General features: G+C 41.1%; 1 protein-coding gene across 1 annotated transcript in view; it reads left to right on the forward strand.

The window, feature by feature from the left end:
* LOC124593704 (succinate dehydrogenase [ubiquinone] flavoprotein subunit, mitochondrial) overlaps positions 1 to 17,755 on the forward strand; it is a 100,923-nt gene that overhangs the window by 44,486 nt on the left and 38,682 nt on the right. Inside the window, exons 5-6 of the mRNA XM_047132011.1 lie at positions 1,960 to 2,246; positions 8,088 to 8,226. Of these exons, the coding sequence (XP_046987967.1) occupies positions 1,960 to 2,246; positions 8,088 to 8,226 (426 nt within the window). The remainder of the gene's footprint in view (positions 1 to 1,959; positions 2,247 to 8,087; positions 8,227 to 17,755) is intronic.

Genomic DNA, 17,755 nt, shown 5'->3' on the forward strand with positions numbered 1-17,755 from the left:
TAGTAGGTGAGTTTTGCTACTTGGGCAGCAAAATAACTGATGATGGCCAAAGCAGAGAGGGTATAAAATGTAGACTGGCAATGGCAAGAAAAGCATTTCTTAAGAAGAGAAAATTGTTAACATTGAATATGATTTAAGTGTTATGAAGTATTTTCTGAAGGTATTTGTATGGAGTATTGCTATGTATGGAAGTGAAACATGGATGATAAACAGTTAAGACAAAAATAGAATAGGAAGCTTTCAAAATGGAGTGCTATAGAATAATGCTGAAAATTAGATTGGCAGATCATGTAACAAATTAGGAGGTACTGAAAAGAAATGGGGAGATTAGAAATTTGTGAAACAACCTGGCTAGAAGCAGGCATTGCCTGATAGCACACATTCTGAGATATCAAGAGATGACCAATTTAGTATTGGAGGGAAGTTTGTTTGTGTGTGTGCGGGGGGGGGGGGGGGGGGGGGAGATCATGGAGGGAGACATAAAAGAGGAATATAGTAAACAGATTCCGAAGGATGTAGGTTGTTGCACTAGTCATTCCGAGACAAGGATTACACAGGATAGAGTAGCATGGAGCATCAAATCAGTCTTCAGACTGAAGACCACAGCAACAAGGTAATATTAGTTGTGTGTGTGAATTTGCTTCAAACATTTTATTTATTCATGTTTAAACTAGGATATAAATTTGAATAATTAGTACAATCATTGGAAAATTGAAAAATCACTAGCAATAATCTGGCAGACTAAGAGCATATATCTTTGTGTGAAATTGTTTGAAACAACTTTTGCACTTCAAGAGACATAAATATACACTGCCATTTTTGTAAAAAGTTTTGGTTCTGCTATTACTTGGCATAACCTCCGCATTTGCAGGAAAGTTGGATCATCAGTGTCTGAGAAATGATCATAACCATCTTTTATTCTGTCATTGGAAATAATAGGGATAAGATTGCAGTATTGGGATTTTTACACACCTCAGGATCAGTTTCACCCTCAGGTTCATGCACCTCAGGTCTTTCCTATGTGGAAGTTGCCAGTAAAGCTTCAGCTAAAGCCTATGATAGCTGAAGAATCATCCAGGTTTGTTGAAGCACCTAGGTACATTTCAGAGCCACAAGTTGCTGTAATCACAATTTTTTTTCAAATCTACTGGTGTAGGTTTATTTTAGATACATTTTTTAAAGTTATACTGTGCTGGGAAAAAGGAATCACCTGTTCATTGATGGAACCAGATTTGAAATTTATGGGAAGATTGATATAAACATTTCTAACAGTGTTGATAATTAGTTGAACCCTCTGTAATTCATTTATTTTTACTTCTTTATTCACTATGTTAGTATCTATAAAGTGAGTCTTTCTTTTCAAGGGAATAAATCTGTTAAGGCATAATGTTGCATATTACTGAGAGATTAAATCCTTTCTGCCAGTACATTAAAATTCTAAGCCATCGGATCATGTTCATTAATAAAGTCTTTCACTTTTGGACAAGACGTTTACCATTTGGCATCTGAGAAGCAAAAATATAATGTCCCACTTGCAATAAATATTTTTTTAACATGAAAGTGAATTTTAATTAACATTTCTTTGCTCAGAATTCATACATACATGTATGATTGTACTGGTGAATGATAAAATTTAAACAAGTACAACCCATACAGCAGTGGTAGTTATTTGTTCCACAGTAGACAGCATATTTTGAAAAGGAATAAATAGGATGGGGTACAGCAGTGTTTATAACACCTCTTTGGATAAGAAAACGTTAATATTGACCTTCATTTATATGATATTATTAAACACAACGAATTGCCTTGCTATTGTGACAACACTCCTGACCTACTGAATTTTCTTTGTAGAACAGTATGTCATCAACAATTGGAACCTGAAATGCAATTGCACCAATGTGTGTTACATGCGGTGATGGTGGATGATGGATGGTGATGATATTTGTTCATACTTTACAGGTATGCCATTCAGTAGGACAGCTGAAGGCCGCATTTATCAGCGAGCATTTGGAGGCCAGTCTCTCAAATTTGGAAAAGGAGGACAAGCTCATCGATGTTGCTGTGTTGCAGACCGCACAGGGCACTCCTTGTTGCATACACTTTATGGCCAGTCTCTTAAATATGATTGCAATTATTTTGTTGAGTATTTTGCTCTGGACCTTTTGATGGATGGTGATGCTTGTGTGGGGGTTATTGCTCTCTGCTTAGAGGATGGATCAATACATCGTTTCAGAGCAAAGAATACGGTTAGTGAAAATGTTACTTGTTGATAGCAAGTCCTGTGTAACATGCAATATCTGAACTGAAGCAATCAGTGCATGCTTAGATACATATCTTTCAACTTCACATGAAATGGCTGGACAGTGTTCACCAATGCATCATGTATCTTATGACATTCCTTAATTTAATTCTTTTATCATCAAATTTTGAACATCTTTTACGACTAGGTTTGCTACATACATTGAAATACTGCTTACACAAAACCTGAGACAGCAACCCACATAAACACATGGTACTGTTCTGTTTCTGGGAGGATCCATAATGTACAAGGAACAGGCTGATTATAGTTTGTGTGTTTTACATACATGGAACGAACAATTTGGGCTGCTTACTTAACCCCTTTGTACCATTGTGAAAATTAATTTTTGTTGTGAATTCTGTTTGAATTGTTTCACTTGCTTGTACTGTAGTCAGTTTTTAAGGTTAACAAAATTTATGTTCTTTCATTTTACACACACACACACACACACACACACACACACACACACACACGCGCGCGAAAGGTAATGTGAATACATCAGTGTGCTGGCATGCTTCTGTCAGTGTGGCCTGTAACATGATATGACATTGTATGTGTATTCTTACTGTTATTTGTAAAACATATGGCTGTATGCCACATATTGCACAAGAGGTTACACATTGCTCTCTTGGCAGTAGGTGTAGGCCCTCTTCTACCATTCTGTCACCCATAAGTTGGATGCTATGTTCTAGAACTTAACTTGCACTTTTGCTCTCATTGTATCCAATGTATCATGAAGGAATAGATGTACATTATGTTTTTTCTAAATTCTTAACTAACATAGGAAATGGCCCAGGTTTTGAGTCAAAACTGTGGTGTTGGGAAGATGACAGTCATAGAACCCTCAAGATTGTTGGAACAGTCAGTCACGAGAAAACTCCGCCTGTGTGAAAGATACGAGACAGGAAAAATGCCCTCAGAAGAAATATGCGCTAATTCCCATTCCAAAAACAGTAGGTGCTGACATGTAAATATTACCTTATTATCAGTTTACAAAAAACTGTCTCAAATTTTCTTCAGATGTCCAGTAAAATGTAAGAATACAGGAGTAATACTGACCCTATGACTTAGGATGAGGAAAAAGAAAGGCAAGCAGTTGTTAAGTTGGTAGTAAGACAGGATTCTGGCCTATCCCCAATATTATTCAATCTGTACAATGAGCAGGCTGTGGAGGAAACAAAGATTGAAGGTGGGAAGAAAATTGTCAGACAGAAGAAATAGAAGATGATGACACAGTAATTCTGTGAGAAATGGCAAAAGAGTGGGAAGATCTATTGAATGGGTTGAATAGTGTCTCAAAAACATATTATAAGATGAATATCAACAAAAGTAAAATGAAGGTAAATGGAATGTTGTTGAATTAAATCAGGTGATGCTGATGGAATTGGATTATGAAATAAAACCCTAAAAGTAGCAGACATGTTGCTATTTGGGTAGAAAGATAACTGATGATGGTAGAAGTAGAGTGAATATAAAATGCATAGTAGCAAGAGCAAGGAAAATGTTTTTGGAAAATAGAAATTTTTTTAACAACGGATATTAATTTAATTGCTAGAAGACCTCTTTAAGATATTTGTATGGACTGTAACCTTATACAGAAATGAAACATGCACTATAGTCAGTCAGTTAAGAACAGAATAATAAAAAAAAAAAACTTTTGAGTTGTGGCATTGCAGAAAAAATAGTGAAGATTAAATGGATAGGTGGAATAACTAATGAAGTACTAATAAATATAATTGGGAGAAAGAAATTTATGGCACAACCTGACTAAAAGGAGTAGTCAACTGATTGGACACATCTCAAGGCATCAAGAAAGTGTTAGTATGACTGTTTGTGTGTCTATCAACCTACCAGTGCTTTCGTTCGGTAAGTCACATCATCTTTGTTTTTAGATATATTTTTCCCACGTGGAATGTTTCCCTCTATTATATTCATATCATTAATTTGAACCCAACAATTACGTTTGTTATTGTCACTGTTGCATTTCGAATTTTTTCTGTCATCTTATTTTCTCTTTCTGTTTTTGCAAGTAATTTCACTTTATATTCACCTTCTCCTTTTTACCGTAATCTACCATACAATATTATCCCGCCTATATATACTCAATAATACGTAACCTACTTCCAAACCATAAACAAAAAGAATTTTTTTTCCCCGGCTGTCAACACTATCGCTGCTATAAAATCCACCGTTTCCAGTTCACAAATGGTTCCTTTCACCTATTAAACAACCATTTCGGCTAGTTCTAATAACTTTCGCTTTATTTCCATTTCCGTTTTTCCCACATCACTGATCATTTTTAGCCGCTTCCCACAGGTTTTAATGTCATTATTTCTTCATCAGACAAATGTTAGCCTCATTTTCATAATCTGCCACCACAAAACCACTCCTTTTAATAAATTTACACGCAGTTTTTTCGAAATTTTCCCGAATTTCTCCATCCTTTAACATGTTTTGGTGGCAACACAACCACCTAACCTTTGTGCACATCGTTGTCTACCAACCCAAGTTCACCATAGGATCCACATAGCCCAGCTTTAACCAACACTTTTCGCCTTTTTTCACACCAGATCTCCAGTTGCTTTCTAGTTCCCCTTTATCTCTCCCCATATATTTTTATTTTCATTTTCATTCATGTTACACTTTCCAGCTTCTAATACCATGTCACCCTCACAACAACCCCAATAAGTTTTATTTACATTCCCTCCGCAAACATACCTTTGCCCTAGCCAGATTACACTCCCATATTTTATTTTCTCAGGCTTGTCTGACATTTGGCATTACCCCCAAAGGCCTCACACTTAAAGTTCCCATCTCTGGCTGTAACCCTTCTTTCCATCAGTCCCTATACCAATACCAAACTGAACAATCCATTGCCCTCACCCACCTAATCCTTCACCTACACATCAACTCAGGCAATGAACACATCCGTCAACTTCTATCCTTAATAAAAGTCCTCAGTCTTTCCTCTCGCACATCCACACCGGCTGTTCAGAGCCTCCTCCTACAGGCCAACTGCAAATTAAAACAGCATGCCACCCTCCACCTCAAAAAACTATCCAATCTCCTGGTTTCCCACCTCCGGAAAGGCAACTCACTCACCGTTCACAACCTTTCCAGCAAACCTCAACCTCCTCTCATTGCACACAGACCCAGTCTCTCCCATCTATTCAATCTCCCACTTCCAGCTCCACTCCCCCCAAAACCTCAAAATTCCATTCAACACAATCTGGAACCACAACACCCTAATTCAGTAGTTAACCTTTCCTCCAAACCTCTCTCCCGTTCCGAAACCTCTGTCCTATCCAAAGGCCTCACCTTCAGCCCCACTCCCAGATTCAACCAAACAGCCCTCGTCAAAGATTTACTGTGCTACACTCGTACTCTCTGCTGGAAATATCACTTTGCCACGAAGAAAAATGACCCTAATCCTACTCCAAATGATCCAACTCCCCAAGACACTATCCAATTAGAACCCTGCCTGGAACAGTTCCATCCTCCGTCACAGCGGAACCCACCTCCTCTTCCTCAAAATCACCCTCTCCAAACCTTCCAGGAATTTCTGACTTCCAGCCTTGCCTCTCAATCCTTCTTAAAAAACCTTAATCCTACTCCCAACATCACAACTGCTGAAGCCCAGGCTATCCGTGATCTGAAGGCTGACCGATCCATCGTCATTCTTCATGATCTGGACTCACAGTGAAGAACAACTCCAGAATTTCCTCTCCAACCTCAACTCCTTTGGTTCCATCAGATTAACCTGGTCCTACTCCAAATCCCATGCCACTTTCCTTGACGTTGACCTCCATCTGTCCAATGGCCAGCTTCACACGTCCGTCCACACCAAACCCACCAACAAGCAACAGTACCTCCATTATGACAGCTGCCACCCATTCCACATCAAACGGTCCCTTCCCTACAGCCTAGGTCTTCGTGGCAAACGAATCTGCTCCAATCCGGAATCCCTGAACCATTACACCAACAACCTGAAAACAGCTTTCGCACCCCGCAACTACCCTCCCGAACTGGTACAGAAGCAAATAACCAGAGCCACTTCCTCATCCCCTCAAACCCAGAACCTCCCACAGAAGAACCACAAAAGTGCCCCACTTGTGACAGGATACTTTCCGGGACTGGATCAGACTCTGAATGTGGCTCTCCAGCAGGGATACGACTTCTTCACATCCTGCCCTGAAATGGATCCATCCTTCATGAAATCCTCCCCACTCCACCAAGAGTGTCTTTCCACCATCCACCTAACCTTCGTAACCTCTTAGTTCATCCTTATGAAATCCCCAAACCACCTTCCCTACCCTTTGGCTCCTACCCTTGTAACCGCCCCCGGTGTAAAACCTGTCCCATGCACCCTCCCACCACCACCTACTCCAGTCCTGTAACCCGGAAGGTGTACACAATCAAAGGCAGAGCAACATGTGAAAGCACCCACGTGATTTACCAAGGTTCTATGTGGTAATGACCAGCAACAAACTGTCCATTTGCATGAATGGACACAGGCAGACAGTGTTTGTTGGTAATGAGGATCACCCTGTGGCTAAACGTGCCTTGGTGCACAGCCAGCACATCTTGGCACAGTGTTACACCGTCCGGGTTATCTGGATATTTTCCACTAACACCAACCTGTCAGAACTCCGGAGATGGGAACTTGCCCTTCAGTATATCCTCTCTTCTCGTTATCCGCCAGGCCTCAACCTCCGCTAATTTCAAGTTGCCGCCACTCATACCTCACCTGTCTTTCAACAACATCTTTGCCTCTGTACTTCCACCTCGACTGACATCTCTGGCCAAACTCTTTGCCTTTACAAATGTCTGCTTGTGTCTGTGTATGTGCGGTTGGATATGGGTGTGTGTGCGAGTGTATACCTGTCCTTTATGTTTGTGTTTGTTTGTGTGTCTATCGACCTGCCAGCGCTATTGTTTGGTAAGTCTCATCATCTTTGTTTTTAGACATATTTTTCCCACGTGGAATGTTTCCCTCTATTATATATGTAAATCAGTTGACCTCTTAAAGATGAATGGACTTTTAAAAGACTGTCGTGTCTTAAAAAATTCTGAGATTGTTAAGAATGAAGCATAGTTGTCGCACATCTGTGACTAGTGGTATTAACCACTGCTGCAGGCAGACATACACTGAGTATATAAAATTATGTGGTAAATGACCATTAATTTCATTTGTGATCGTTTGAAATAATGAACATTTCGCCTAAATGTAAGAAGAAAGGTAAAGTCAGCAGTTTGCCTCCAAAAAGTACGTACCACTCCAAATCAACCTGGTTTCTACACATTCAGAATTTCTTTTCTGATAATCTCTGGTGTGTTTATGGTATGAAATGGAATGAATGTTGTATAGTGTAGTAAGTTAATTCCATGTAAAATTTTCACAACTAATTTTAACAATTTTGTACATTAAATTTATATAACAGCAACTAGCATTGAAAATTGTGTTTGAGCACCATGAAATGTGCAAAGGCAACCTTTTTTAAGTTGAACTAAAATACTTCCATCATTCAAATGACTGTACATTTTAGAAAATAACATTTTGACAACTCATGTTTTGAGCACAACAAACAGTCTATCTCTCACTACTCCTCCTCCTCCTCCTCCTCCTCCTCCTCCTCCTCCTCCGCCCCCACCCCCACTCCCTGCCTCCATTTTGTTCTTTTTGTTTGATTACAATTAGGTGTATCAGGTTTCCCCAAAATATCATAATTTTAAAGAAAATAAACATATATTTGTAGATTTATGAGTTCATTTTCAAATTCTGTTTTAGATACTTGCAACTGGAGGATATGGACGTGCATATTTTTCATGCACATCAGCACACACATGCACGGGGGATGGTACAGCTATGGTGTCCCGTGCTGGGTTGCAGAATCAAGACTTGGAGTTTGTACAGTTCCATCCCACAGGTATGTTTCATCATACTGGAACTGAAGTGGTCCATTGATACTCATTGATAAAAGAATTATCTCCAGGAACTTAAACCTCAAGGAAAAGAATTCTCATGTAAATAATTCCTGATATCCCACCAACAGACATTTAGTGTAATAAAATTTGTTTGTTATTCTGTGCTGCAAATTTCTTTACAGCCAGTGTGCACCCACTACACTAAAAAATGTTATAGTATTTCCCACCTTTAGAATTTTGCCAAATACTAGCTTCTATTAAAAACGTAGGAAAACATGCCCAAACTCGCTTGTAAAAGTGTAATCTAAAAGAAAGGGAAGAAAAACAGTAAGGAATGGAGCAGGAGGGTGTAGGAGGACTTCAACATAAACAAGGAATGAGGGAAGGAAGAGTGCGAATACAGGGTCTGACCTCTGGAATGGGTGGGAAATGCGCTCAGAATTTGGGTTTATAAGTTTAGTATCTACACAGGTGTGATAATGCAACTTCACTGTATGGTCATCGCGAATAATTCCTTGACTGACGGTGGCTCGATAATAGCCAGATATCAGAGCTATGTGAGAGGGAAATGAACTCACTGTGCAAGTTGATCTAGCAAAGAATCCAAACTCGTGTAAAGACAAGCACAGGTAGAACTCATCACGCAGCTGGTGCAGATAGTTAACGTCTAAGCACTTGGCACAATACATGGCACAATACACAGGGTGAGGTGTGTTGTGGTCAAACTCCAAGTAGGCACTGGCTAGCCTGGCCTACTGCAACCCCCAGCTAAACACTTCTGTCAGTAGGTCTGCTCATACAGTATTTTAATAATAATAATAAAATAATAATAATAATAATAATCCTAGTGGCACAGCTATCAAATTTACATCTTTGTTGTCACAAATATTTGGCTGTTTCTCCTGAACATGTTAACATTTGTGAAGTTGTGGTTGCTGTGGGACCTGTGAACACAGCTGCATTTGTCTGAATACGTATCAGATTTCTCTTCTGTACTGACATGAGAATGTTAAAATGTCACTTGCTTCTAGACATATCGTAGGCTTGCTGCTCTCTCATTGCATAGAAATAGCAACTTACATGCCATCATTCGTTCCCGTCATACGTCACCGTGAGTGTCCACAACATTATGGCGAGAAACTTAGGTATACCATTAGCCCCCATCTAGACTTTTACTGTCTCTTGCCAAAATGCTGTTGTTGAGAATTTGTACAATTTTAGTCAGTTCAGTTCCGACTATGAATGAATTCAGGCAAACTGCAGTTGAATGTGGTAGCTGTTCCTAAAAAGCCAAAGTACGTGATATAGATTCACGTGTTTGGCAACAAGATGCATGATGTAATATTCTGCCCGCTCACTACATACTTTCCCGCACTCCTCTAGTTCTCAACCAAGTTGGTATCAGTGTTCCGCCCCCCCCCCCCCCCTCTCCAACCCTTCTGTACTCCTGTGCTTGAGCAACTGTAGAATGTGGACTGCAATATCTTCTATGGTGAAGTCATATGCAAGAACAGCAACTAATACATAAATAAAAGATCACAATTACAACTCAGTCTGATTCTTCGACTTTTGCTTGTTTCATGATCTACTGATGTCTGTTGGTACGGTCTGCATGATGGACCTTGCCGCCATAAGTTAATCTCACAGCAATTATAGTCATAATAGAGGGAAACATTCCACGTAGGAAATATATATCTAAAAACAAAGATGATGTGACTTACCAAATGAAAGTGCTGGCAGGTCGACAGACACACAAACAAACACAAACATACACACAAAATTCAAGCTTTCGCAACAAACTGTTGCCTCATCAGGAAAGAGGGAAGGAGAGGGAAAGACGAAAGGAAGTGGGTTTTAAGGGAGAGGGTAAGGGGTCATTCCAATCCCGGGAGCGGAAAGACTTACCTTAGGGGGAAAAAAGGACGGGTATACACTCACACACACACACACATATCCATCCACACATATACAGACACAAGCAGACATATTTAAATAGTCAGTTTGATATGAATGATTTCATTTATTAGACATTTCATTCTCGATTAATCTTCTTTCTTGTTCTACATGAATGTCACTATCATGTTCTGAAACTAATTAAAAGCTGGTAACATTTTTTACTCAGAATTCTAATAGGTGAGCAGTGACTGAACTTTTCAGTTGCAACGTTCTTAGTAAATCTTTACAGTCTCCCATAATCAAATAAAATATTGGTCTAAGTTCATAATAAGGTAATGTTTTTTGAAGGACAACATTTCCACTGTGAGGGTTACCTTTACTTAGAACTTTAATTGCGAACCTGTTCAAATATAACAACACATTGCTAGATGATAGAATGTAGTGCTATTTCCTTCTGTGTTTCACAAAATTGTCAAATTTTTAACCAGAGCAATTGAATGTTGTTAGTGGCCAGTTCATAGTTTCTCACACATCCCTTGAATTCGTGCTGCACGAATCAAATGTCGCACAGTAGTTCAAGCAATGTTGATACGGTATTGAGTGTTTTGGCGTATCAAGAAATTTTGAACCTCTTCAAACATAAGTATCATTTACCCAGATATGTACTTCAGAATTCTTCAAAATGAATCTGCATGTGACCTCAATATCCAACGCCTCATCTGTAAAGGAGATGACGCCTGTGTACTCTGTTATACAATGTAAAAATGTCAACCTCAACAGCAATATTTTAATCTGTGAATATAAGAATATCCTGTATTTTCTGAATGACGAATTTGGAAAAAAAAAAAAAAAAAAAAAAAAATAATTGGGTAAGTACAGTACTGTGTGTCCTGTGTACCCTCTATGGAAGGTTTCCACTCAAGCTCATCTGTATCCATCATGATGTCTGCTGCCAGAGATACTCAATCCCTCCCCCCTGAAAAATCTATTAGGGCCGAGACTTACCAGGCATGGGCTGTGATCTCTAGCACAGAACTGGAGAGGCCTCTGGAAGACATGACAGTGGACCAACCACCATTGGAGCCAAAACTGATGGCACTAGCTCTGCTGAGAGGGCATGGAAGCTGCAGCAAGTAGAGGTGATGCCACCTCCATTGGCATGGGGGGAGGGGCTGGAGGATGGAAATAACTTCATGGGTTCCTCATCAGAGGTGCAGGTGCATCACTGCTGACCTTTGTGACTCACCATGACACCCACCAGATACCTCTGCCTCTGGTTGAAGGACCAGGTCCAGATGACATCCCCTGGAGGAAAACACAGTGGTCCATGGTCGACCATGGCATGTGTCTCGGGGTGCAGCATATCAAGGAGACCCAGTGGATGGGGCCTATGTAAATGTTCCACTGGACAGCAACTGTTGACTGCCATCACATAGTATGTTGCCTGGAAGCTCGACAATGCATCATCATGGGAAGCAATAGACACGAACTTCTTCATTTGGGTCTTAAATATGTGCACAAAGCTCTCCACCTCTAAATTAGACTTTGGGTGAAATGGTGCAGTAGTCAGATGCTGGATACTGTTGTGAATGCTAAAGTCCTCAAATCCCGTGACACAAAGTGCCAACTGTTGTTGGGTGCAGGGGGATATCTCAGGGGCAAAAATAACCGAGACTGCATGAACCGTGGTAGTTGACAACATAGAGGATAGCTTGGCTACATACACAAAACTAGACAATGCATCAACCATCAACCACTGCATGCTACCCAAAAAGGGTGCTGCAAAATCAGAGTGTACCATGTCCCATGGGTGCTCTGGGACTGGCCAAGGAGAGAACTGGTGCAGCAGTGCTGCCAGGTTCTGTGCACAAACCCTGCAAGAACTCACTAGATGTTTGATGTCGCAGTCAATTACCGACCAGTAGATGTGATGTTGCACCAATGCCTTCACATGAGTCATACCCCAGAATGACGCATGTAACAACTGGAGTATGCAAGGACGCAACACTGGGGGAATGACCAAAAAACAACATTGCTCTTGTGTGGCGAGCTTGAGAACCCCACTGAACTACATTGAGCTGACCATGTAATAGGAAAAACACGTGACACACCAGATCTGCACCAGAAGAGATGTGCTCTGGCCAACCCAACAGAACCATCAAGACAAAATTGCAGAAAAGCACGTCAGTGGCCATGGCAGTCATGAATTCGAATCCCATCAGCAGAAATTCTGAGACAGTTTTCTGCAAGGCCTCATCTAAATGAACTCAAAAACCTCTGGACAATAAAAATCCAGATGGAGTCCCACCAATAGCCGCAATAGTACATCAGCATTGCATGTTGGGCAGTGGGGTAGTAATGAATGCAATAACCATAGTTATTGAGAAAGAGGTTCCACTGCTGCAAATGGTTGGCAGTCATATCCGACAACTTGGAATGAGGGCAAGTGAGGAAACCAATGGCTTGCTGTCAGTCAGGAGGAGCCACCTTTCCCCATAAAGAAAGACTTAGATTCCTTAACCGCAAAAATAATAGTTAGCACCTCCTTTCCCATCTGTGAATATTTACAGTGAACAGCAGGAAGCATCCTTCGATGCTTGGGCGATTGGCTGTTCGATGCTGTCTGGTTTCGATGGGACAGGATGGCACCAATGCCATACTGGGACATGCCACAGACCAAGGTTAAGGGTTTCCCTGGTGTAAAAGAAGCCAGACAGAGCACAAATGCCGCTTTGAGAGACAGCAAAGGCCATTGATAATCCTTAGACCAGACAAACTTAATGCCTTTCTGGTGAAGTTGGTTAACCGTGCGGCAGATGTGGGTGGCCGGGGGGGGAATGAATTGAGCATAATATGAAATCTTACCTAAGAATAACAGAAATGCCTTCAGGTTCTTGGACACCGATAGATTGACAATGGCCTTGGTGAGGTTGGCCAAGAGGATGAGACCATCTTTTCTAAGCACATGACCCAAAAAAATGCACCTTCGGGGGAGAAAAAAACTGTGCTTTTCCAACTTGCAACAAGGGCTATTTTCCAGGAGGCTATGGAAAACTGACTGAAAGATTCGTAAATGCTCCTCTGGAGAATGGCCCACTACCCAGAATTTATCAAAGGGATTGCTGCAACAGGGAATGTGCTGAATCAACCACTCCAAATACCATTGGTAAATTCGCAGCTCAGACAAGATTCCTAAAGGCAAACAAAAGTGATAAAGCCCAGATGAGCTGTTGATGACGGGGAATATCTGAGAGACAACTTGCAACGACAGCTGCAGGTAGGCATCACGCAAAACGATATGTGAAAAATAATCCCCCTCTTGCGACAACGGCACCAACAACTCCACTCACTGTAGAATCTGATACGAATCCGCAACACATTGTGCATTGACCAACTGTTCAAAATCACCACAAAGGTGCATGGCCCCATTGGACTTCCTGAATCACTACCAAAGGGGTGGCCATCTGACTTGAAGTATGAGAAATGATGCCACGATTTGCTAAAGCTACAAGTCAACATTTACCTTGTTGGTCATGGTAAAGGGAATGGGGCAGGGATGATAAAATTTGGGTACCACTGACAGCTTGAGAGAAATGTGCCTCAAAATTTTCTACACTCCCCAGGGTATTAAAGAGAGGGCTGTAGGACTGCAGTAAGGAGTTCAAATTATGAATCGGAACAGATTGAGACACTTAAATGCACTTTGTCAATGGTCTGGAAGCCAGAAAGAGAAAATGCATCGAGCCCAAAGATATTTTGTGCCAGTAGTGAATTGACCATTAACAAGGTAAGTTGTTGTTTCACGTTCTTATAACACGCAGAGGTGGACAATTGCTCCTGCAAGGTAATACACTGTTTACATTAAGGCACAACCTGATGGAGCGGATATTGCAATCCCAGGCACTCAGAGAGCCTATAATTAGTTTTTATAATTAAGTAGGCTGACTGTTGCTCCCATGCCTACCTGAAATTTGACCAGCCACCCATCCACTACCAGCATCAATAAAATACGCTAGGGCTTCATGTGCAGGACATCAGAGACAACCCCAGAGTCCATTGAAAACATCAGATCATCCGATGACTGACTCATTGCCGTCGACTGTCACAGTTGACAAATGACTTAACTGCTGGTGTAGCCAACACACAGCCTCCCTGTGTATTGGGTACATGCAACAAATGGCAGTTGTGACAGGATCATTGGTTTGCCCAGTGAGTGGAAGGAGAATGACACCCCTGGCAAGAATTGACACTGAGTGGCATGAACCTGTCAATCTCGGCATTCAGGGAAGGGCAGCTTCGCAATGCCATCACATTGGAATCGTCAACTGCAGGAACACTCGGCAACTCGATGGGAAGCGAAGCCACTGGGGACATCCCTGGAGTCACTGGGACTGTCTACCATTGCACACCCAATTGAGCTACCTGCCAATTATCAGAAAGGATGCCCCTTGCCACTGCCATAAGTTCATGCAATTCTGTAATTTGGGCAGCTTCAGCTGAAGAAGGGTTGGATAATGTCAATAACCTAGTCTGAACTTTGCAGTCAGGAGCTAACTAAAAATAACATTCCAGTCAGCAAGTCTGCACAATATATCCTTTATTGTATGATTATGTGATAGCGGAACAAATACTGGCAGCAGTTACTTCTGTAAAATATCTGGGAGTATGCATACGGTAAGATTTGAAGTGGAATGATCATATAAAATTAATTGTTGGTAAGGCAAGTGCCAGGTTGAGATTCATTGGGAGAGTCCTTAGAAAATGTAGTCCATCAACAAAGGTGGTGGCTTACAAAACACTTGTTCAACCTATACTTGAGTATTACTCATCAGTGTGGGATCCGTACCAGGTCGGGTTCACAGAGGAGATAGAGAAGATCCAAAGAAGAGCGACGCGTTTCGTCACGGGGTTATTTGGTAAGTGTGATAGTGTTACGGAGATGTTTAGCAAACTCAAGTGGCAGACTCTGCAAGAGAGGTGCTCTGCATCACGGTGTAGCTTGCTGTCCAGGTTTCGAGAGGGTGCGTTTCTGGATGAGGTATTGAATATATTGCTTCCCTCTACTTATACCTCTCAAGGAGATCACGAATATAAAATTAGAGATATTTGAGCACGCATGGAGGCTTTCTGGCAGTCGTTCTTCCCGCGAACCATACGTGGCTGGAACAGGAAAGGGAGTAATGACATTGGTACGTAAAGTGCCCTCCTCCACACACCGTTGGGTGGCTTGTGGAGTATAAATGTAGATGTAGATTTAGGACACTCAAAATGACACTTCCACGAGAGGCCCTGCATACCGACAATCCAGGATGCATATAACTGCCCAGAGCACATGTGATGCTGGCTAAACTGCAACTGCACTGCCACCAAATGGGTTTGATACCCACAGTACTGCATACCAACCAACAAAGCTCATCAGATGGAAGTGCCTCAGGCTCAGTGTAGGGCTTCAAATTTTGGACTACAATAAGGCAGCCTTATCAACTGGTTCAACGATCTGGCAATGCAGCAAGGACTGGCACAGAAAATGGAACAGCGGGCACCTGCCCACGCCCCCTTCACCCCCTCAAAACAATTCTGCATTCTGGTATTCATTGCCTGCATCTGCCTGCCCTTTGGTTGGCTGAACTGTTCTTGCCAGCATTGTAGAAATACTGGGACCACACTGCCCAAAAGAACAATAGGGAAAGGGAAAGTAAATGTAGGAGTCTGACATGTGTAAGTACGTCTTTCATTGCCACTTAGTATCTACACGGGCATGACAATGCCACTTCTCACAATTAGTGCGAATACTTCAGACTGATGGTGGTTCATTAATAGCCAGGGAACAGGACTCTGTAAGAGGGAAAAGAACTCGCCATGTCAGTCAAAATGTGGAAAGCAGTGCCCAAACCCAAGTAGAGACGAGCATAGAAAAAACGCGGCATCCAGCTGGCATGGGCGGCTAGCAACTTATACCAGTATTTATTGGACACCTTAATAGGTTTTATTATTTCCATCCTATTTTACCGTTAAAAACAGTATAAATTATTCTTAAGTGGAAAGCCTACACAAACAGTATTGTCAGGTGTCTTTGAAAAGATATTCACTATCAGTTATTAATTCAACTATGTGATACTGTACTGACACTGAGATGAATAGGATATGTAGGTGAACGCTTAGATATGAAGGTCACTAATGGAAGAAAATATACAGTCAAGAGTGTTAGTTCATGGTTCAGTTCACAATCAAGTTGATGCTCTGGATAACTGAAATGACTGCTACATCAGAATTTCTGTGTCATTTATAACTGCATTTTGATTGTGAGTGGTATTACTTTTCTGTTTGTAATAGAGTATTTATCAAGAAGAATGAGCAAATTCACATATTTGAATTAACATTACACACTACCTTCTCATATACATTCATACCTTTATTGCCACCCTCCTAGTCTTTTACTGGTACCTGTCCTTTATCTTCTCCTTGTTTTTTTTTTTTTTATTTTTTTTTATTATTATCATTATTTCATTGTATGATCTCCAACCCAGTCCACAGTGAACACCTCTCTTCCAACTTCCCCTGTGCCACAAAAAAGGACTTATGTTGTAATGTTTTTTTCCAGGTGGCTGCTCTGTGGTATGAAGTGAAGTGGGGGGTGGTTTGAAAAGTTCTCGGAATGGAATAGAAAAAAAGTACTTACATCGCTGAAACACTTTTATTTTTCAATGTAGTTTCCTTGTTGATTAATGCACTTGGTGCAACGATATTCCAGTGTCTTGATCCTATCTTGAAAATGACTTTCTTCCAGGCCTGCAAAATAGTTGTAAACTTTGGCCATCAGTTCTTCGTTTGAAGTGAATCTTCATCCATCAAGAAAACTTTTAAGCTTTGGGAAGAGATGGAAGTCTGACAGAGCCATGTCATGTGAATAAGGCGGGTGTGGCAACAATTTCTACATTCGTTCGTGTAATTTTACCATGGCGATGGCACATGTGTGCCGGCACGTGTTGTCATGATGGAAGATGATTTTCTTCCTTGGTAAACATGGCCTTTTTTCGCGTATCTGTTTTTGCAGTTTGTCCCAAAGGTTAGCATAATATTCTCCAGTAATTGTTTACCCAGTGGGGAGATAATCTACAAACAGAATCCCCTTCGCATCCCAGAACACTGATGCCATGACCTTTCCCGCCAAAGGAATTGTCTTTGCTTTCTTTGGTGACAGAGAATCAGCATGTTTCCACTGCTTTGACTGTTGTTTTGTCTTTGGGGTATAGTAGTGCACCCAAGTCTTGTCTGTTGTCACAAACCGATGCAAAAAATCTTGTTCGTTTCTCCTAAAATGGGTCAAACATTGTTGCGAAATGTCCATTTACATGCGTTTTTGATCCAGCATCGAAAGTCATGGCATCCATCTTGCAGATGATTTTTTCATTTCTAATTCTTCAGTTAAAATGTGATACACCCTTTCAGATGACATCTGGCAAGTGTGAGCAATTTCATGCGCTTTCAATCAGCGATCCTCAATGACCATTTTATTAACTTTTGCAATGATTTACGTTGTAGTGACTCATCTTGGGTGACCACAGCACGGATCATCATCTAAGCTCTCCCAGTTAAATTTAAATTCATTTGTCCTCATGCAACTGTTGAATATGA

The sequence above is a fragment of the Schistocerca americana genome, chromosome 2, assembly GCF_021461395.2.
Source record: "Schistocerca americana isolate TAMUIC-IGC-003095 chromosome 2, iqSchAmer2.1, whole genome shotgun sequence".
Classification (NCBI taxonomy): domain Eukaryota; kingdom Metazoa; phylum Arthropoda; class Insecta; order Orthoptera; family Acrididae; genus Schistocerca; species Schistocerca americana.